The sequence below is a fragment of the Chiloscyllium punctatum genome, chromosome 8, assembly GCF_047496795.1.
Source record: "Chiloscyllium punctatum isolate Juve2018m chromosome 8, sChiPun1.3, whole genome shotgun sequence".
NCBI lineage: Eukaryota > Metazoa > Chordata > Chondrichthyes > Orectolobiformes > Hemiscylliidae > Chiloscyllium > Chiloscyllium punctatum.
In genome coordinates this window covers 122934781-122958104 of record NC_092746.1, presented here as the reverse complement: position 1 = coordinate 122958104, position 23324 = coordinate 122934781, and the positions used below count along the sequence as shown (strand labels likewise).

Here is a 23324-nt window from a genome sequence, read left to right as displayed (position 1 = left end):
CTGATGCAACACAATGCTCCAAAACATGTTTGGATAACAATAGGATATTCTGCTGTTTCACTGGGTGTTAGGTTTGCAGCATCTCATACCTCACTGGATAGTTGACTCAGAGTTGCATCTGCAGGGGACTTCCAGAAATGTGGACTGGCAATATTCACAGTATTTTCTTTTTCCATGCCCCCCAACCCCCACAAAATTTACAACAGCTTTACAAACATACGTCAACAAAAATTTGTCAATGCTCAAATTCATATTTAATAAATAGAAGGTTCCAAAAGAAAAAGCTTCCCATGTAAGTTTCTCACTAGAACAGCACCTCAAATGGAGGTATTTATTGTTAGATTAAAAAGATGGAATTAATTAGATTTTATTGTCATGTATAGTCAAATACAGAAGAGTATAGTGAAAAATGTACAGCATAGTTGTTCCTGGTGCCATCTTAGGTACAAAAAGGTACCTAGGTGCAAAATCTTAGGTACAGACTAGAAAAATAAAAGAAATAAAGTTACATTTTAACAGCCTTTTAAATGCTTAGCCATACTGGGCTTGCACTCCTCAAATCTCCTTTGCTTTAGGCCACTCTCTGGGAGACCTCGGACTGCCTGCTCTTGCCACAACCACAGATGCTGGGAGACCCTCCCTTACTACCTCGCCAGCCATTCAGGTCCTGACAAAGCCGCGTAGAAGTAGAAGTAGAAGTAGAAGTAGAAGTAGAAGTAGAAGTAGAAGTAGAAGTAGAAGTAGAAGAAGAAAGCTAAAAATAAAAAGAAGCGAAAAAGAGAAAGAAAAAAAGCAGACAGTGAACGAGCCTACTCAGTCACTGAAGATGTGAGTGTACACAAGTGTGAACAAGGGAATTTATATAAATAAGTCTCTCATTCAATTTTACTGTAAAACAACATTAGATCTCAATACCCAACTACCACTAGAATAGAAACCATCGTTTTTGAATAATACCATCACATCTTAAACAACTTGTTTAGGTGACTGTGGCAACCATTGTTTTGGAACAGATCCACCCCATAAACAGATTTTGAGCATTTGTTTATTCACAAAGACTTGATGAGAATGAACATTGTTCATACAAATATCAGAAAGTTTCACATGACCAGTTGCACCCATTGGGAATCTCTTCTCTATTATCAAAGTGTAGTTGGGACCCCAAGCACAGTTGTGAGCTCAAATTCTTGGGTCCTGAGCTCTAAAAAAACGTTATGGGAGCTGTGACTAAGTTTAACAATGTAATACAACTAATAAGCCCCTGATCATAGATCCTTAATCTGTTCAGTTCTCACTTGAGGGGTACCAAAAGTTTTCAAGCCATGATATGGGATCAGTGCTGAAAAATGTGTTGTTGGAAAAGCGCAGCAGGTCAGGCAGCATCAAAGGAGCAGGAGAAACGATGTTTTGGGCATACGGCCTTCTTCAGGAATGAAGGGCTTATGCCCGAAACGTCGAGTTTCCTGCTCTTTTGATGCTGCCTGACCTGCTGCGCTTTTCCAACAACACATTTTTCAGTTCTGATCTCCAGCATCTGCAGTCCTCACTTTCTCCAATGGGATCACAATAGGAAAGTCTGGGAAGCACTCCAGTCAGGAACATTGAAATCCACTTCTACTCAGTTCTTTACCTGTCCAGCTCAGGAAGTGCTGGATGCTGTTCAACCTCTGACTTACTCCAAGCTCAAGGTGGTCAATCATGTACATCACCATGCATACAGTCTGGTTCATCTTCTGCAGCTTCTCCATTAACTGATCATAATAAATGGCAGTTTGGGATTGATGAGCAGAAAATAAAGCCAGGTTCGAATCTACAAACAAACAGATCTTCAGCATCACAATAATATAAATTTAAGTGAAAGGATAAGAGCATTGCCAGATAGGAGTTATTTCACTTTGGACTTTAAAAAGGATAGAATAGGAGTACTTTATAAATGGAGGAAATCTAGAAAACAATGGAGAGCCAAATGAGACCTGGTGGTGGGGGCTTTAAGTAAATATAGAATTATCAAAATGCCATATATAGGTACAATGGTCCACTTCACCTGCAGGTGATAAAGGTAGATAGAATCCCACATTTCATACACAAAATACACAGATCAAGAAGTTTTACTAAAACTAAAAATACTTGTTTAAACACCAGCTTAAGCATCATGACCAATTCTGGAAACAGCCTTCTGCTTAAGGACATAGAAGAGATAAACTAGAATGGTTCAGGACAGAGGGACTAAAATGATACAACCCCAGTTTTTATCCCCTAAAAGCAGAAACTGGGGACATAAAAAAAAGCTTCTGAGCCTGAACAATCAAAAACTAGAGGATATAGATTTAAAGGCAAGTGACAAAAGAGCCAGAGGTGACAAGAAAAAAATAATTCTTAATGCAATTAGTAAGGATTTGGAATACATTGTCTGACTAGCTGGTAGATACAGATTTAATAGCAACTTTCAATGAGAGAATTGGATAAATAGTTGCAGACAAAAGAAAAAATACCAGGTTTTTGGCGGTGGAGTTATCCTGACTGGATTGCTCAAGGTGAGATTGGTGCAAATAAGTGATGTCTGTGACCATTACAAAATAATTAGAAGCAGAAATAGACAATTTCACCCCTCTCCCCAATAACCTTTGACTCAGTCAAAAAAGTAATCTTTGCCTTAGAAACAAATACTCAATAACTCTGCCTCTACTGTTCTCTGGCGAAGGGAATTCCATAGACTCTCAACCATCTAGATGAAACTCTCATGGCAGTTTTAAAATGGGAAACTTTAAAAAACTACACTGTCCTCTCATCCCATTCTCTCCTAAAAGGGGAAACACTCTTCTAGCACTGTGCTTTACTTAGATTGTATCACTAGAAGAGAAGTAGAGTCCCCTGAAGGATGATCCATTTTATCATGCTTTCCTGCAATCCTAATAGCTTTGGTATGCCTGGGAGGTCACGCCTGACAAACCTGTTGGTATTCTTTGAAGAGGTGACAAGTAGGTTAGACCAGGGAAACCCAGTGGATGTGGTCTACCTAGACTTCCAAAAGGCCTTTGATAAGGTGCCACATGGGAGGCTGCTGAGCAAGGCGAGGGCCCATGGTGTTAGAGGTGAGCTACTGGGATAGATTGAGGATTGGCTGTCTAACAGAAGGCAGAGAGTTGGGATAAAAAGGTTCTTTTTCAGAATGGCAGCCGGTGACGAGCGGTGTCCCGCAGGGTTCAGTGTTGGGGCCACAGCTGTTCGTATTATATATTAATGATCTGGATGAAGGGACTGGGGGCATTCTAGCGAAGTTTTCAGATGATACGAAGTTAGGTGGACAGGCAGGTAGTACTGAGGAAGCAGGGACGCTGCAGAAGGATCTAGACAGTTTGGGAGAGTGGTCCAGGAAATGGCTGATGGAATTCAACGTGAGCAAATGCGAGGTCTTGCACTTTGGTAAAAAGAATAAAAGCACAGACTACTTTCTAAACGGTGAGAAAATTTGTAAAGCCAAAGTACAAGGGACCTGGGAGTGCTAGTCGAGGATTCTCTAAAGGTCAACATGCAGGTTGAGTCAGTGATTAAGTGAATGCAATGTTGTCACTTATCTCAAGAGGGTTGGAATATAAAAGCACTGTTGTGCTACTGAGACTTTATAAAGCTCTGGTTAGGCCCCATTTGGAGTACTATGTCCAGTTTTGGTCCCCACACCTCAGGAAGGACATACTGGCACTGGAAGGTGTCCAGCAGAGATTCACAGATGATCCACAGATGGTCCACAGGTGATCCCTGGAATGGTTGGTCTAACATAGGAGGAAAGGCTGAAGATCCTGGGATTGTATTAGAAGATTAAAGGGGAGACTTAATAGAGACATACAAGATAATACATGGCTTGGAAAGGGTGGATGCTAGGAAATGGTTTCTGTTAGGTGAGGAGACTAGGACCCGTGGACACAGCCTTAGAATTAGAGGGGGTAAATTCAGAACAGAAATGCAGAGACATTTCTTCAGCCAGAGAGTGGTGGGCCTGTGGAATTCATTGCCGCAGAGTGCAGTGGAGATCGGGACGCTAAATGTCTTCAAGGCAGAGGTTGATAGATTCTTGTTGTCTCGAGGAATTAAGGGCTACGGGGAGAATGTGGGTAAGCGGAGTTGAAATGCCCATCAGCCATGATTGAATGGCGGAGTGGACTCGATGGGCTGAATGGCCTTACTTCCACTCCTATGTCTTATGGTCTCCCTGAGGAATGTGATGCAGTAGGGAAAAGGAGAAAGTGCTTTTTCTTTCTCTCCTCCATTCTGTATCCAATATCATCTCATACCAGAGGTTCTAATACAGCACTGTTGTGTCGCCAGTCTTACCAGACCATGGAGGCTGCTCTCTTATTAGAGCGAAGCGACTGTTGGTGATTTAACCGGAGGGCCACCAGTCCTCAAGCAAGGGAACAGGTTGAGAAGGGAGTCTTTCGTGGTAACCTCAAACCGGTGATGGGAATTGAACTCACGCTTTTGGCATCACATTACTCTGTAAACCAAACGATCCTGCCAACTGTGTTAAACCAATTCCCAATACAGGGTGAAGACCCAATATTGAGCCAGTTTTCCCTCAGTTGCTGTTTAACTTTATCTAGGTTATTTGATGTTCCAATGTTCATTTTCCTTCTTTTATACGCAGCCTAGAGATAGGAAGACACCCTGCAACTATGTAAACTACAATCCTGCCATTATAAAAAGACAGCTCAAATGGTGAGCCAGATGTCAGAAGCAACAGTCTACTGGAAAACAAGCAAGCTAGATACACAGAGCAAACAGATGTTTTTACTGATGAGCTAATGTGGTTAGTGCTGGAAACTCAATGACGCAAAGTCTCAAACTAGTCTACTGAAAATCTATAACTGCCCTCATTCAATGAGATCTTCACCACATACACAATTGGAGAAAGACATTCAAGCACAACATTCACAATGCCAGACTTAATAGGCGATTTACCCAGCTTGGTGTAGACCTGATAAGCACGTGCCCTGACCTCCATCAAGTCAGTTAGAATTGCTCGATGACCTTCTTGTAGCTCAGAGTCCTGATGAGCCAATTGTTTAGTGACATTTTCTATAAAACAAACAAAGTTTATGATAGTAGCACTTCTCACCCTATTCCTTCTATTCTCTTCATCTGCTTAAATCAGGCTTCCCTTTATAAAGGTTTATACTAACCTCTTCAACAAGTCCATGTAGTAGAGTATGTCACATTCTCATCATTTTGGCAAGGTTTTACCAGAATTCTGATTGGCTTTATTAGCAACTCATATTGAGCCCTAGCTAGAGGTGAACACTTTCATCCACCCTCCTCTCCAGGACAATTGAAATTAAATTCTCAGCAACTACCCTACAATTTTAACAGATGTTTTTAGGCCCAGAGACTATGTATTTTCCATAAAGATAAAAATGTTCCAATTACTAAATCTGCACTGGTCCCACTTTCTATACAGACAATAACCTTGACTTATCACATTTCAAGTACTCTTTTGTACTGTTATATTTTCCAAAATGCATCACCTTCCACTTTTCATGGTTAAATTCTATCTGCTGCGGACATACCCATCTGATCCACCCATCTCTAGCCTCCTATGAAGAGGAGACATTCTTCCTTACGGTCAATCACCTGGCCAAGGTTTTTGTCATCTGCAAGCATATCATCGCCCCCATATCTTTCTACATGATTTATACATGAACACTAAAAATCAGATTATTCCCCATGATATCCTATAGGACACCAGGCTCCAAGCAGACAAAGCCTTCTACCATCACCTTCCATCTCCTACAAAGTCAATTTTGAATCTAACTTGGATCACATGTGTTTTTACTTTGTTTAACAATCTTCCATTGTCAAAGGCTTTGTTGAAATCCATGCGAGCTTATAACTGCAATGCACTCAACTAGAAATCTGATCATCTTGAAAATTCATTCAGATTTGTTGGGTATTAATTCCCTCTGACAATGTCATGCTATTCCTGAATAAACCTTGCCTTTCCAGGTGATCAACTCTCTCCTCCAGAATTTTCTGAAAAAAAAAAGTTCCCCACCAATGATGCCAGACTCACTGATCTATAATTCTCTAGCTTACCTCTACTACCCCACTTTAAAGTGGAATTACACTGGCTGTCCTCCAGTCCACTGTGGCCAGGGAGGAATTAAAAAGTTGGGTCAGAGCCAGTGTAAATGCCTCCCTCATCTCCCACAGCTGCTTGGGATACAAGTTACCTGATCCTGGGGATTTATCCACTTTTAATCTTGCCAAAACCTCCAATATCTCCTCACTCTATCAAATTGCTCAAGAACCTCAGTCCTTCTGCTGTATTCTATACTTGCATCCTCCTCCAAAAAGACAGATGCGAACTACTCATTTGTTCTCCAGTTCCATGCTGATTGCCCCATTGGTCCATAAGAGAACCTACTCTTTCCTTGGTTATCCATTTTCCCCTTGTTATATCTATGCAATATTTTAGAATTCTCCCAAATCTTACTTGCCACTTTTAAAAAATTTTTTAAAATGCCCCATCTTTCCTCTCCCAATTGCTTAAGATACCCCTGCACTTTCTACACTCCACTAGGACCTCCGTTGATTAGCTCCCTTTTGACCTATTAAAATCCTCTCCTCTATTTTCATTGCTGGCATGTTTGTAATTGAAAAAGTGAATAAGTATTGAGACCACAAAAAAAAAATCAGTACCATAAAAAGACAAGCAATTTATAACTTGCTGGAGTTAGCATTTTTTGTAGTGCTGATATGTTGCTTTGCAGTTAGAGTTCCCAGAGCTGGAATGTCACAAAACAGATTTTCACAGGAAACAAAGTGCCATTTTCACTACTTATCGGCTTCGTTAGCTAGGCCATTCACTAGGCAATGGCCTAGTAATATCATCGCTAGACGATTTGGGTCGATTGGCCGAGGAATGGTGGTTGAAATTTAATTTAGACAAATGAGGTGCTGCATTTTGGTAGGGCAAATCAGGGCAGGACTCATACAGTCAATGGTAAAGTCATAAGGAAGCATTGCCAAACAAAGAATGCAGATTCATAGTCGCAGGAAAGCAAAGGTGGCATTTGGTATGCTTGCCTTTATTGGTCAGGCATTGAGTAAAGGAGTTGGGAGGCAATGTGGTGGCTGTACAGGATTTTGGTTAGGCCACTTTTGGAATACTGCATTCAATTCTGGTCTCCCTGTTAACAAAAAGACATTGTGAAACTTGGAAGAGTTCAGAAAAGATCTACAAAAGATGTTGCAAGAATTGGAGGCTTTGAGCTATGGGGAGAGTGACCCTATTCAAGTTTTAAATCATGAGGGTTATAGAGTCAGATGTACAGCATGGAAACAGATCCTTTTGTCCGATCTCTGTCTATGCCAACCAGATATTCCAACCTAATCTAGTCCCACCTGCCAGCACTACCCATATCCCCCAAACCTTTCCTATTCATATACCCATCCAGATGCATTTTCAATATTGAAATTGTACCAGCCTTCACCACCTCATTCCATACACGTATCACCCTCTGTGTGAAGTTGCCCTTTAGATCTCATGTCTTTCCCCTCTCACCCTAAACCTATGTCCTTTAGTTCTGGACTCTGGGAAAAGACTTTGCCTATTTACCCTATCCATGCTCCCCATAATTTTGTAAGGTCACCCCTCAGCCTCTGACACTCCAGAGAAAACATCCCTAGCTTGTTCAGCCTCTCCCCATAGCACAAATCCTCCAATCCTGGCAACATCCTTGTAAATCTTTTCTGAACCCTTTCAAATTTCACAACATCTTTCCAATAGGAAGGAGAACAGAATTGCACACAATATTCCAACAGTGGCCTGACCAATGTCCTGTACAGCCACAACATGACCTCCCAACTCCTGTACTCACTACTCTGACCAATAAGGAAAGCATACCAAACACCTCCTTCACTATCCTATCTACCTGCGACTCCACTTTCAAGGAGCTATGAACCTGCACTCCAAGGTCTCTGCCCCTAGGATCTTAACATTAAGTGTATACATCCTGCTAAGATTTGCTTTCCCAAAATGCAGCACCGCGCATTTATCAGATTTAAACTCCATCTGCCAATTCTCAGCCTATTGGCCCATCTGGTCAAGATCCTGTTGTATGCCGAGATAACCCTCTTCACTGTCCACCTCCAACTTTGGTGTCATCTGCAAACTTACTAACTGTACCTCTTATGCTGGCATCCAAATCATTTAAGTAAGTGACAAAAAGTAGAGGACCCAGCACCGATTCTTGTGGCACTCCACTGGTGACAGGCCTCCAGTCTGAAAAACAATCCACCACCACCTCCTCCTCCGGTCTTCTACCTTTAAGCCAGTTCTGTATCCAAATGGCTAGTTCTCCCTGTATTCAGTGAAATCTAACCTTGCTATCAGTCTCCTGTGGGGAACTGTGTCGCACACCTTACTGAAGTCCATATTGATCACACCTATAGATGTAATGGTGGAGGCTAGTACAATTACAATATTCAAAAAGCATCTTAGTGAGTTCTTGAAGGGTTTAAATGGCATAGGAGCTAAATGGGACTAGATTAAATTTAGGATATCAGCATGGACAAGTTGGACCAAAGGGTTTCCATGCTATACTTCACTATGGACTCTTATTACCGCAGAAGCTCAGCTAATGTTCTGGGGCCTGGGTTCAAATCCCACCATGGCAGATGGTGGAATTTAAAAATGGTAAACAAATCTAGAATTAAGAATGTACTGAAAACCACAAAACTATTGTCAATTGTCAGAAAAACCCATCTGGCTCACTTGTACCCTTCAGGACATCCTCACTTTGTCAGGCTTGTATGCGACTCCAGACCCACATCAATGTAGTTGACTCACTACCGCCCTCCGAAATGGCCTAGCAAACCACTCGGTTCAAGTGCAGCTGGAGATGGGCAATAAAACGTTGGCTGCCAGCACCATCCACATCCCACGAGTCAGTCCTATTGCACGGAGACAGGCCCTGGAGCCCAAAAATGATCCATGATAACCAAATGTTCACTTACGCTAACCCATTTCCCTGCACTTAATCTATATCCTTCTAAACTTTTCCTATCCATGTATTGTCCAAATGCATTTTAAATGTTGTTAACTTACCTGTCTCAACCACTTCCACTGGCAGCTCATTCCATAGGTTTACAACCCTCTCTGTAAAACAAATTACCTCTCAGGATCCCATTTATTCTTTCCCCTCTTATTTTAAACTAGCCCTTCATTCTCCAACCCTGGGAAAAAGACTGAGTGCATTCACCTTACCCATGCCTCTCAACCTTATACACTTCTGTAAAGATCCCTTCAGCCTCCTATGCTCCAAAGGGAAAAAAAAAAAAAAAAAAGAGTTTAGCTTGTTCAAACTCCCCCTATAACTCAGGGTAACGTGCTTTAAATTTATTCCGCAGTCTTTCCGGTTTAGTAATATCCTTCCTACAGCAAGGTGACCAAAATTGAACCCAATACTCTAAGCGTGGCCTCACCAACATCCTGCACAACTACAACACAACTTCCCAACTCAATGCATTGGACTTCAGTCAGTGTGCCAGAAGCCTTCTCCACTGCCCAGTCCACCCTATGACTCCACTTTTCAGAGAATTGTGCACCCGAACTCCAAGGTCCATCTGTTCCATTACACTTAAGAACCTACCATTCACCATGAATCTCCTACCTTGATTTGTCTTTCCAAAATGCAAAACCTCACACTGGTCTGTATTAAACTCCATTTGCCACTTCCCCAGTTGATCAAGGCCCTGCTGCAACTTCTAATAAACCTCCTCACTGTCTAGGATATTGCCTATTTTAGTGTCATCTGCAAACTTACTAATGATGCCTTGTACATTCTCATCTTATATCTACAATGATGTAGATACTAAACAGCAATGGGCCCAGGTGAATAAAAAAAATTTCAATTATAGTTCCATTCAAAGTCAGGAATGCTATGGTTTCAAACCCCTCTCCAAAGATTAAACATCTAGACTAACAATTAAAATGCTACATTGATGAACCTGCTACTTTTATGTAACTAAGTCTAAGAAATTGAGATCTTGGCACCTGTCCTAATGTTTCAGTCAGTTGTAAAGATCTCAAAGCTAGTCTTCCTGACACCGGAAAAACACTATTTGTAGGTCCCGTAAATTAAAGAGGTTTTCTTGACATAATTAAGGGTACAAGACACTTTATATTTTGTGAAACACTTTGGAATACTGGAGACACAAGCACCAAGTACTAAAATTTCTTCCTATACAGCCCAACTAGCCTGTCTAGCTGCAAAATAGTTTTTCTTGCAATGATAAACATTTACTCGAGGGGTGGATGTCACTGGATAGCCAGCATTCCCTCATTGCTCTTGCAGTCAAGATGCTGTTGGTTGACACGCAAAGCTGTTAGATGGGGAATTCCAGAATATTGACCCAGTAACAGCAAAACAACGGCAACACATTATCAAATCAAGAAGTTGAGTGGCTTGGAGGAGAACTTGCAGGTGGTTGCGTTCCTATATATCATCAACTACCTTTGTGCTTCTCGATGGAAATGGTCATGAGCTGTCTAAGGATCTTTGGTGAATTTCTTGCAGTGAATCTTGTAGATAGTACACACGATTGCTATTGAAGTGGAGGGAACAGAAGCTGGTGGCGATTGTGCCAATCAAATGAGCTGCTTTGGCCTGGATGGTATGCAACTTTGAGTTGCTGTTGGAGCTGCACTCATCCAGGTAAGTGGAGAGTATTTCACGCTCCTAACTGGTGCTCTGTAGATGGTGGCAGGGAAATCAGGTGGAGAGAGTTACCTATCTCAGTATTCCTAGCATCTGACCTGCTCTTATAGATACTGTGACGAATCTGATGCAGTTTCTGATCAATGGTAATGCCCAGAATGTCGTTAGTTGGAATTTCCTTGATAGTAACACCATTGAACATAAAGGGCCAGAGGTTAGACTGCCTTTGATTAGAAGTGATTATTGCCTAGCATGTGTGTTGTTTTCCACTTGGGAGCCCAAGCCTGGTTATTGGCCAGATTGTGTAGCATTTCAATATTGACTGTTTCAGTAACTGAGGAGTCAGCAAATATCTCCACTTCTGATGAAAGGTCATTTATGAAGCAGCTGAAAATAGCTTGCTTTGGACACCACCCTGAGGAACCCTTGCAGTATCCAGTGCCTTCACCCATTTCTTTATATCATAAGGAGTTCTTCAAATTGGCTGAAGGCCATTGGAGGAGACAGAGATAGACCATCCACAAAGCACTATCGGCTGAAGAATGATGCGAATGACTCTGCCTCACCTTTTGCACTGATGCATTGGATAGCTTCATTGAGGAGAATATTCAAGAAGACACCTCCTCCAGCGAGTTGTGCAATTGGTCAAACACCTCAACTGAATGTGACAGGACTGCAGACCTTTGTTCTAATCTTTTGGCTGTATGATCACTTCATTCTATCACTTGATGCTTAGGGTGTCTGGCATGTTTCAGTAGCTTCACAAGTTGACCCCTCATTTTTAAGTATGCCTGTTGCTGCATCTGGCATGTCCTTCTGCACTCTCCATTGAGCCAGGGTTGATCTCCTGCCTTGATGGTAATGGTTGGGTGGGGGATATGCCAGGCCACGAGATTGCACAGCACATATTGCTGCTAATGACAGCTTACAGTGTCTCATGGATGCCCAGTCTTGAATTGCTAGATATGTTCTAAAGTCTGTCTCCTTTGTCAGTGATAGTGCCACACAATACAAATGGAGGTTATTCTCAATGTGAAGGTATTTCCACAAAGACTATGCAGTATTCACTTAGTAATAATGTCAAGGACAGATGCATCTACAGCCAGCAGATGGGCAAGTAGGTTTTTCCCTATTGTTGGTTCTATTACCACCTGTCACAGACCCAATCTAACACCTATTTCCTTCAGGACTTGAACAGTTTGATCAGTCACCTGTTGACAAGCCACTCTGTGATGAGCATTGAAATTCCCACCCAGAGTACATTTTGCACCCTTGTCACCTGCACTGCTTCCTCCAAAATGTTCAATATGGAGGAGTACTGTTTCATCAGCAGAGGGAGGACTGTACATGGTAATCAGCAGAAAGTTTCCTTGCCGATGTTTAACCTGAAGTCATGAGATTTTACGTGGTGTGTAGTTAATGTTGAGGACTCCCAGGGCAACTCCATCCGGACTGCATACACTGTGCTGCATCTCTGCTGGTGTATCCCGCTGGTAGGGCAGTGTATATTCAGGGGTGGTGATTGTGGTTTCTGCAAATTTTGCAAGCATGACTACTGCAGGCTGTTTGACTAAGCAGTGCGACAGTTCTCCCAATTTTAGCACTAGCTCCAGATATTAGTAAGATGACTTTGCAGGGTCAACAGTGCAGTTTGTGCTGTTATCTTTTCTGGTCTCTAGGTCAATGCCAAATGGTCTCTCTGGTGTCATTTGTTTGATGAGACTTCATAGTGATTGCAGCAACTCATTGCTTGCTCAACCTTTTCAGAGGGCAGTTGAAGTCAACCACATTGCAATGGGTCTGGTGTCACTTGTAGGCTGGACCCGATGAACCTGGGCAGATTTCCTTCCCTGAAGGATGATAGCGAGTGAGATGGATTTCACAGTCATTAGTAGATTCTAAATTTCAAATTTTAAAATAAAATTCTAATTCCATCATCTGCTGTGCTGGGATTTGAACCCGGGCCTCCAGAACATTAGCCAAGTTTTGAATTAATCATCTAGTGATTGTACATTTAGGCTATCTTCTCCCTCTCAAATGATTAATCAAAAGTCTATCAATTTTCCTGTCTCTTTTGACACAAAGGAGAAGAGTATACTACAGTTATTGGCTTCATTCAGTACATTTTCAAATACTTCCTACCAGCTGGGCACATTCCCCAAAATTGAACTTAAAAACCAAGGAGAATACTGGTTTTCAAAGGATTTAATCAAAACCCCTCCCATGTGCTGATTTGAATAAGAAATATCCTGTATTGTGCGCAAAGGTGTCAACCTCATTTACTAAGTAACTCCACCAACAATTCAAAAGTAAATTGTTTTAGTGAGGCAGCCAAGAATTGACAGGAATTTAAATTTAAGTGACACCCACATTAAAAAAAAAGCTATTTGTCGTTAATGTTTCAGGGTTTAGATTAGTAACTGGTTCGTCATCCAGGTTCACTTTTTTACTCCCTTTTCCAGAATGTGATACATCTAAGTGACTGGTTAAGCCATCTCAGAAGATAATGAACAGCCGACCACATTGCTGTGGTTGTGGAGTCACGTGCAAGCCAGACCAGGGACTAATGGCCATTTTCATTCCCTGAAGGACATTAAACAGAATTTTCCTGTTTTTACAACAATTGGAAATAGTTTCATGGTTATCATTAGACTTAAATTTTAGATTTTTATTGAATCAAAATTCTAATCATCTGCTGTTTTGGAATTTAAGGGTGGTTGCCCAGAACACCACCTGGGGATCTGGATTACTAGTCTACTGACATTACCACCAAGCCATTGCCTACCCCAGCAGTTAAGTGAACAAACGTTATAAGAGCTTGTTAGGAGTGTGCACACAATTTACTGAAACTAAAAAAAGTTTTTTATAAAAGGGAAAGCGAGTTCAGAATACATTATTCACTTCACTCTTGGAAGATCTGCAGTTAGATATTGAAACATTAACTATTTCTATCTTCATTTATGCTGTTGGATTGTAGTTTCTGCCTTTATATGCTATATATTTAAGATGATGGGAAAGAGACTATGGAGTTTGATCTTATTGAATAGTGGAGCAATCAGCCTGCATTTCACATTCCAATTCCCATAATCCCTCAGATTCAGAGCCCATTCTCAGTGTTATGAATAAATTCAATGACTAAATACTTATAGCCCTCTGCAAAAGTTGAAGTGAATTCAGTTGGAAGGATTATCTTACCCATTGTTAACGTGATGCCCTCAATCAACTTGGCAACTTGATGGTGTCCACTAGCAATTAGTTCTTTTTCCTTAGTCAGCTTCTCCAAGTTTCCATTGATTGAAGTCTCCAGCTCTTGCTGACTCCCCTGAAGCTGCTCCTGTTGTTCTAGCAACTCATTCTGACTCTTAACAACTTTTTCAAGTGACGAGGCAGTCAGCTCTCGTAGTTCCTTTTGTCCAACCTATGATAAGTTATATAAGCCAAGTCACACTATCAAAATTCAATAGAAAACGAGCATTCCATTCAGGAGGAAGGCACAAGACAGTTTTTAAAAGAAGACAGCTAGAGGCTAAAAATCAGAGCCAGATAGTGCTCTTTATATAGGGTGGAGACTAGCTCCAGTTAATGGGTGGTTTACAGGGAGATTTGTTAACTGCAGGGAAAATAATAAACAGCATTTTAATCTATGTTGCTCTCCATAACCAAAAGCTAACAAGTTCAATTGAACAAGTAATTTAAAACATTGGTTTACACAGGATGGAATACATCTGTTTAGTTTGAACATACATACCATCAATTTTTATGCGGCCATTAAAGATAGAGAAAACACTTTGGGCCCCTTTTTCTGAGAAGTTATGCTGAGTGAAGGAAGACAGCACAATTACCTTGAGCATTTTCATGGCTTCTAACTGACTGGAAGCTGAAGCTACTAGTGCATTCACAGTCATCTCAGTCTTCTGTTTGAAGTCCTGCTGTCGTGTGGCATAACACACAGAACGTGCCCGATTACTGACTATATGGTATGCATTCCAGGTGTCAGGGTCCATAGCTTCTGTACATTCAGCCAACGTCTTGGAACAAAGAAGGAAGAATAATAAAAATTCAGCTTAAATACCAGACACACACATCTTTCCTTACAACAACTACTCCATCATCAACATTAATTTTATCTAATAGTTTTTAAAATAGCTATAGTGCACTGTGCCATCTCAAGGTGAAAGAAGGAATGTACACCAACTCCTAGCTATACACAAAGGGCTTCCAATACAGTAGAGTGCTGAGGATCAATAAAGCAGATTGGAGAGAACCTAGTTCTCACAAAGGACGGACGGACAACTCAGCTCAGTCTATTGGGTGAATGAAACAAAACAACAACAGGGAGAATTAACTCTCTCCAATGAATGGTTGAGAAAGGGCACCACATTCCCAAAAAATTATTCAGAACATGAACCCATTGGGTGGCCCACATGTTTCACGCAATAGTTGAGAACAGGCTATTTCGATAGTACACAAATTCAAGTGGTGCGTCATGTTCAACATCTCTATTCTACACTGAAGATGCAGCTACTTCTAATTACATATTAATTGTAAACATGTAATGGGCATTTATTGACAGAAAAGAGCAAAGACCCTTGTGGTAGTATCCCCACTTTGAATCAGGAAACTTGGGGTTAAACCCCACCTACTTGGGAGGCAGGTCTGTCTGTCTCTGAACATGTTGATTAGAAAATATCTAGAGAGGTTTTTGTGGTGCAGTGGCATTACAAGAGAACAGTACAGCACAAAACACACCCTTTGGCCCAAACATATGCTAACATGTTGTGCCTTTCTAACCTAAAAGCCTTTTGCCTCTATGCAGTTCGTATCTTTTCATTCCCTGCCTATTCATATATCTGCAAAGGTGCCTCTTAAACATCCTATTGTATCCATCTCCACCACCTTCTTGGTCACGCATTCCAGGTACTTACCACCCTCTGTTAGAGTTGTATCTCACATCTCCTTGGAACTTATCCCCTTCTGCCTATGCCCCTAGAAACTGGCATTTTTATCCTGGGAAAAATACTCCAACTATCCATTCCTCTAACTCTCCCTACCTCTGAGCCAAGAGGCTCAGGTTCAAGTTCCACTTACTCCAGTGGTGTATAACATTTGAACAGGTTGATTAGAAAATATCTAAGCACCCTAGAAGTCAACCAAAATGATGGTTGCTGCATTAGCAGTGTACTGTTTATCAGTGGTGTGTACCCCTGTAAAATAAGTGTGCAAAGATTGGCTCCTTCATAAATTAGCTTTCTGGAAACCACCCAATGTCACTCACAAAAGACTAAGCAGCACTTTAATAATAACCAGCTTTTCTGTGTTCAGTTTGCTACCATTAGTCACCCAAACTATTATTGAAAGAACAGCACACATTTAATGCAGGAGTACTGATTCTTTGTTCAATTGCATATTTCAAAAGGGATTGAAATTTAACCATATGAAATTATAACCTGAAAGCTACATTCCACTATTTAAAGAACACTTGACACTTAAATCACAGACCAATAGACTGAGTATTTTGATTGCAATTCTTCCCTCCCTGTTCCCAACCTCATTAGGGAAGAAATGCACCCAATGGGATTACCATATCTGCAGTGCACAGGTAAGTTAACCGATGTTCAGCAGCCGCTTGACAGTTGAATAAGGACACCCCAAGTTTGGCCAGCTCCTCTTCTGAAAGATCACTGCAGGAGGTTGTTAACTGAGCTATTACCTACCATGAGAGAAAACAAAATATAGAATTAAATACAAAATTTTCAGCTTTCAGTCTTCATCATGAACTGCAAGAACAGAAAGCAGCTTGCCAGTTTGCCTACTGAGAAAGACATTACCCAATCTCAGCAAAAGATTCACTTTTGGGTATCATAATTAAGTATGGTACTAACGCAGCGATAAGGAGAAAAAAAACTCATTCTGATTCCCTACTGTTAACACAAAAAGTGCTAAACCAAAGAACATTTACAGATGGCAGTTGACACTTAAGTCATTGACATTATCATAGTTAGTATCTTCACAGGAAAATAGTAAAAAACACCCAACATCAATAGTATAGTGGTACTGCTGCTGGATTAGTAAACACTCTTCAGAAGGGTAACTGAATCCGAACATGTTGTTAACTGAGCGGGTCTGACATGTGTAGAGAGAAAGCAGAGTCACTCTAGCAATTCCTGCTTTTGTTTCTGTAAAATTTAAAAGGTAATCATAGAAAAGGAGGGAAGAAAGACCAGAAATAAAGTATGGGAATCACAGAAGAGACCAATTTTAATGTGATCAGACAGAATAAAGTCATTGACTGGTAGCATCCACATTTGAACCATGAGTGTCTTTCAAAACTGAAAATACTAAAAGTGAGGGTCAACATGTTCCTGTAAAAGGTGAAGAGTGAAACCAAATATCCCACAGAACACCCGATATCAAGGGACAAAGGATTGGATAAGGAAAAGAAGGGAAGCTTATTGTAGTTACCAAGGACTCCGAACACTAGAATCCCTAGAGGTGTATAGAAAGGGCAGGGGATTATTTAAAAAGTAAGTTAGGAAAGCAAAGGAGAGGACATGAAAAACACTAGTCGGTAAGTATGTTAGGGACAAATGGTTAATTATGGAGAAAGAGGTCCACTGGGGATCCAAGTTAAACTGAGTGGAGCCAGAAGACCTGTTTTAAAAGGGGTATTTACATCTACATTCATGATAGAAGGAAGGATGATGCACTACATTAGCTGCATCCCACTTCCTACTGATGAAGGTTAGCTAATGTAACACCACTAATTTAAAAAAAAAGAGAAAAAAAATAAACAAGTCTCAGCCTATTCAGCCTCCCCCTACAACCCAAACCCTCCAACCCTGGCAACATCTGTGTAAATGTTTTCTGAACCTTTTCAAGTTTAACATCCTTCCTATAGCAGGGAGGCCAGAAGTGAAAGTTGCCTAACCAATGTCCTGTACAGCTGCAACATGACACTTAACTCCCATACTCAACGCACAGACCAATAGAGGCAACAACTTCTCCATTAAATACCAAGGGTTTAGATGGAGAGGAATTTGTTAAGTGTGTACAAGAAAATTTTCTGATTCAGTATGTGGATGTACCTACTAGAAAAAGGTGCAAAACTTGACCTACTCTTGGGAAATAAGGCAGGGCAGGCAACTGAGGTGTCAGTGGGGGGAGCACTTTGGGGCCAGCGACCATAAATCTATTAGATTTAAAATTAAATAATGATGGAAAAGGATAGACCAGATCTAAAAAAGGTGAAGTTTAAATTGGAGAAAGGCCAATTTTGACGATATTAGACTAGAACTTTCGAAAGCTGATTGGGGGCAGATGTTTGCAGGTAAAAGGAACAGCTGGAAAATGGGAAGCCTTCAGAAATGAGATAAGAATCCAGAGACAGTATATTCCTGTTAGGGTGAAAGGAAAGGCAGGTAGGTGTAGGGAATGCTGGATGACTAAAGAAATTGAGGGTTTGGTTAAGAAAAAGGAAGCATGTGCAAGGTATAGACAGGATAGATCAAGTGAATCCTTAGAGTATAAAGGAAGTAGGAGTGTACTTAAGAGGAAAATCAGGAGGGCAAAAAAAAAAAGGGACCTGAGAAATCTTTGGAGTCTCCTTAATTCTATTTGCCAAAGAGATTTTACAAACACATTAAGGACAAAAGGGTAACTAGGGAGAGAATAGGCCCCCTCAAAGATCAGCAAGGGGGCCTTTGTGTGGAGCCGCAGAAAATGGGAGAGACACTAAATGAGTATTTTTATGGAAGATATATACTTTAGGGAAATAGATGGTGACATCTTGAAAAATGTCCAGATTACAGAGGAGGAAGCGCTAGATGTCTTGAAAGTGGATAAATCCCCAGGATCTGATCAAGTGTACCCGACAACTCTGTGGGAAGCTAGAGAAGTGATTGCTGGGCCTCTTGCGAGATATTTGTATCATCGATAGTCACAGGTGAGGTGCCGGAAGACTGGAGGTTGCCTAACGTGGTGCCATTATTTAAGAGTCGGTAAGGACAAGCCAGGGAACTATAGACTAGTGAGCCTGACGTCAATGGTGGGCCAGTTGTTGGAGGGACAGTGTATATGTATTTGGAAAGGCAAGGACTGATTTGGGATAGTCAACATGGCTGTGCATGGGAAATCATGTCTCACAAACTTGATTGGGTTTTTTGAAGTAGTAACAAAGAAGATTGATGAGGGCAGAGCAGTAGATGTGATCTATATGGACTTCAGTAAGGCATTTGACAAGGTTCCCCATGGGAGACTGATTAGCAAGGTTAGATCTCTCAGAATACAGGATAACTATCCATGCTGTACATCTATGACTCAAAGTCACATGAGATCCAGTAAGCTGGCAAAATGGATATAGAACGGTGGGTGGCACAGTGGTTAGCACTGCTGCCTCACAGCGCCAGAGACCCGGGTTCAATTCCCGCCTCAGGCGATTGACTGTGTGGAGTTTGCACATTCTCCCTGTGTCTGCGTGGATTTCCTCCAGGTGCTCTGGTTTCCTCCCACAGTCTAAAAATGTGCAGGTTAGGTGAATTGGCTATGCTAAATTGCCCATAGTGTTAGGTGCAGGGTAAAATGTAGGGGAATGGGTGTGGGTGGGTGCGCTTCGGCGGGTTGGTGTGGACTTGTTGGGCCGAAGGGCCTGTTTCCACGCTGTAAATAATCTAATCTGGCTCAGTCATAGAAAAAAGAAAGAGTTTTTCAGATTAGAGATCTGTAACCTGTGGTGTTCCCACAGGGATTACTGCTGGGACTTTTGTTGTTTGTAATTTATGTAAATGATTTGAAGAATGTATTGGTCTGATTAGTAAATTTGCAGATGACAGTTTTGGGTAGCTACAAATAGTGAGGAGGATTACTAGAGGATACAGCAGGATATATGTAGGTTAGAGACTCAGGTGGAGATGTAGCAGGTGGAATTTAATCTGGACAAATACAAGGTAATGCATTTTGGGAGATTTAATCTTGGGGGCAGAAGGAGGAGCATGGAATGAGTGCGAGAAGTATACAGAATACTGCAGAACCCTTAGTAACATCAATATACAGAGAATCTAGGTCCATAGTTCCCTGAAAGTGGGAACAGAAGGCAGCATGTAGCACACTTACCCTCATTATTCAGGGCATACAGTATAAAAATTTGCAAGTCATGTTGCAGCTGTATAGAACTGTAGGCTACGTTTGGAATATTGCACACAGTTCTGGTCACCACACCGTCAGAAGGATGCAGAGGCTTTGGAGGAATTACAGAAAAAAGTTTGGAGGGATTTAGCAAAGAGGAGATTGGATCAACACAATTTTCTTCATTCGAATATCAAAGTATGAGGGGATACCTGTTAGAAGTTTACAAAATTATGAGGCATGGATAAAATGGACTGTCAGTCTTTTCCCTCAGGGTAGAAATACCAATTACAAGGGGACACGTGTTTAGGTAAAAAAGGAGGCAAATTTAAGAGATGTGACTGGTCAGCTTTTTTTAAAAAAAAACACTGGGGGTTGCAAGTGGCTGGAATGCACTGTCTGAAAACATGGAAGCAACATTAGGAAGCACCTTGACAGATATATGAAAATGCAGGTAATAGAGGGACATCGACCATGTGAAGGCAAAAGGTTTTTAATTTAGAACAGCATCATATGCCAGCACAGCCTCACTGGGCCAAAGGGCCTGAACTTGTGTTGTACTGCTCTTTGTTCTTCACACTGATGGCCCATCCAATATATCTCTATCAATTTTAAACCCTTTACATTCCCACTAATTTTCCCTTTCTTCTCCACTCTAGCTTAGATCAGGTGATTTCTTATCTGGCTGAAATCAAGCCAGCAGACAGGAAACCAAAGCCAGGATTTTCTTACTCATTAAAAGCTCGGTTTGACATCTGGTAGTGCATTTATTTATTAAAGTACTGGACAATTTCTGCATTAAATACTGCAAAAGGGACCTTGAATCAACAGTCCACGGTGCAATTAGTGAACATAAGGGACTCTAGAATTGGAGTAGCAAATTTAAGTTCAAAGTTTAGATCACAAGGGTTACAACACGTCTGGAACAGATCAGGCTTCAGAGGGATAGGATTTACATGTATTTGGAAAGGCAAGGACACATTAGGGATAGTTAGCTTGGCTTTGTGCATGGGAAATTGTGTCTGGCTAATTTGACAGTTTTTTTTGGAAGAATTGACAGACAGGATTAATGAAGGCCGGGTGGTGAATTAACGTTCAGCAAGGTTCCACATGGTAGAACTGGTTAACAAGTTCAGATCACAGAATACAGGGAGAACCAGCCATTTGGATAGAAAATTTGTTTGAAGGAGACAGAAGGGTGGTGGTGGTGGAAGGCTGCTTTGCAGACCAGAGGCCTGTTACCAGTGATGTGCCACAGTGATTGATGCTGGGTCCATTGCTTTTTGTCATTTTACACAAGTGATTTGGATATGAATATAAGAGGTATGGTTAGTAAGTTTGCAAACATATGCCCTCAAAAGTAGACAATTGTATCTCAAGATTTCTGCAAGACGACTCTGAATAAGGGGTTTTCACAATGTTCAAGTTATTTCAGCTTTACTTTGTGCTGGGCACTTCTATGAAGGCCTTGCATAGAGATGCATGTATACAGCAGCGCTCCTAAGAAAATAGTAGAACCAATTATTTTAGAGCAAGGAGTTAGTAACAGTTCCAAATCTGAAGGGTTGTGGTGAAACTCTGAAGAGTATTATAGAGTCATTGAGATGTACAACAGCGAAACAGACCCTTCGATCCAACTCATCCATGACAACCAGATATCCTAAATAATTTAGTCCCATTTGGCCCATATTCTAAATTGTTCTGATTCTTGTACCCATCCAGATGCCTTTTAAAGTGTTGTAATTGTGCCAGCCTCCTTCACTTCCTCTGGCAGCTCATTCTATACATGCACCACCCTCAAAAAAAATTGCCCCTCAGGTCTGTTTTAAATCTTACCGCTCTCACTTTAAACCTATGCCCTCTAGTCTAGGGGTAAAAAGACCTTGTCTAATAACCTTATCCATACTCGTTATTTTATTAACTTCTAGGAGGTCACCCCTCAGCCTTTGACACTCCAGGGAAAATTGCCTCTGTTCAGCCTCTCCCTATAGCTCAAAGCCCACCAAAATTCTTGTACTTATTTGACATGCTGGTGTTGGACTAGGATGCACAAAGCAAAAAAAAAAAAAAACAAATACCAGGTCATGGTCCAGGTCACATGTTTATTTAGAAGTACTAGCTTTAGAGGCAGCGCCCTGAAAGCTAGTGCTTCCAACCAAACCTGGTAGACTATAGCAAAATCCTTGTAAATCTTTTCTGGACCCTTTCAAGTTTTGCAACATCCTTCCTCCAGCAGAGAGACTAGAATATTTAGACAGTGGCCTAAGTAATGCCCTGTACAGCCATAACATAACCTCCCAACTCCTAAACTAAGTTCACTGACCAATAAAGGAAAGCATGCTTCCTTCTTCACTATCCTATCTACCTGCAACTCCACTTTCAAGGAACTATGAAAATGCACTCCAAGCTCTTTGTTGAGCAACACTCCCAGAACCTGACCATTAAGTGTACAACTCCTGCCCTGATTTGCCTTTCCAATAATGCAGCACCTCACATTTATCCAAAATTAATCTCCAGTTAATATTTCAAGTCCAGCACCATTCCTTCAGTCATACCAGACTGGAAACATTAAATCTGTATCTCTCTCCACAGATGCTTCCAGACCTGCGGAGTTTCCCCAGCATTCTTTATGCACTTTTCAGTGCGCCAGCATATTTAGTATTTTACTTTTATGCACAATCTACGAGATGTAGTGCAGAAATTTGCCAAGGCTTCACGACAACACCTTCAAATCACATACATCCAGAACACTTAGCTGCAAACGCATGAGGACACCAACACCTGCATGCTCCCCTCCAAACCACTCGCCATCCTGACTTGGAAATATCCTACACTCTCGCTGGGTCAAACATCCTGAGAATTCCCTCCTTAAATGGTACTGTGGGGTCTACCTACAGCAAGTGAACTACAGCAGTTCAAGGTGGCAGCTCACCACCACTGTCTCAACGGGTAACTTGGAGTATGCAATAAATGCGACACAGACATCCCTGGGAGGAAATGGAAGAAACGGCTAGCTCAGCAATATTATCACTGCCATCGCCAACCTCGTCGTACGCGAGGTGAGATTTGGAGATGCCAGTGTTGGACTGGAGTGTACAAAGTTAAAAAACACAACACCAAGTTAGAGTCCAACAGGTTTAATTGGAAGCACACTAGCTTTCAGAGCAACACTCCATCAGCTGACGTGGAGGGATCAATTGCAACAGAATTTATAGCAAAAATTTGCAGTGTGATGTAACTGAAATTATACATTGAAAAATTGATTGTCCGTTAAGCCTTTCATCTGTTAGATGACAGTGATCGTTTCACTTCTTTCATGTGTAAATCACAAAACCTTTTTTAAAAATGTTGCATTCTCGGGTTAGCTGTTAACAATGGTGATAGCTAGACAATATGTTGAAGGTATTAGCCCCCTGTGTTCTCTGTCTATGACCTGATGTTTAGATTGTTATCTCACTTTTTAAGATTAGAATCAGAGTTTTACATAAA

The 23324-nt window shown here is 41.2% G+C and overlaps 1 protein-coding gene across 5 annotated transcripts in view; it reads right to left on the bottom strand.

Moving 5' to 3' along the window:
• The window catches only part of bmb (brambleberry), a 105876-nt gene that overhangs the window by 80485 nt on the left and 2067 nt on the right, over positions 1-23324 (bottom strand). For all 5 annotated transcript variants that reach the window (XR_011961420.1, XM_072576403.1, XM_072576402.1 and 2 more), the window contains exons 2-6: positions 16297-16425; positions 14558-14743; positions 13911-14133; positions 4957-5073; positions 1631-1810 (exon numbers count right to left, since the gene is read on the bottom strand). Coding sequence is in view for 4 of the 5 variants with exons in the window: in XM_072576403.1 (XP_072432504.1) it covers positions 1631-1810; positions 4957-5073; positions 13911-14133; positions 14558-14743; positions 16297-16425 (835 nt within the window). In the remaining variant the exon portion in view is untranslated. The remainder of the gene's footprint in view (positions 1-1630; positions 1811-4956; positions 5074-13910; positions 14134-14557; positions 14744-16296; positions 16426-23324) is intronic.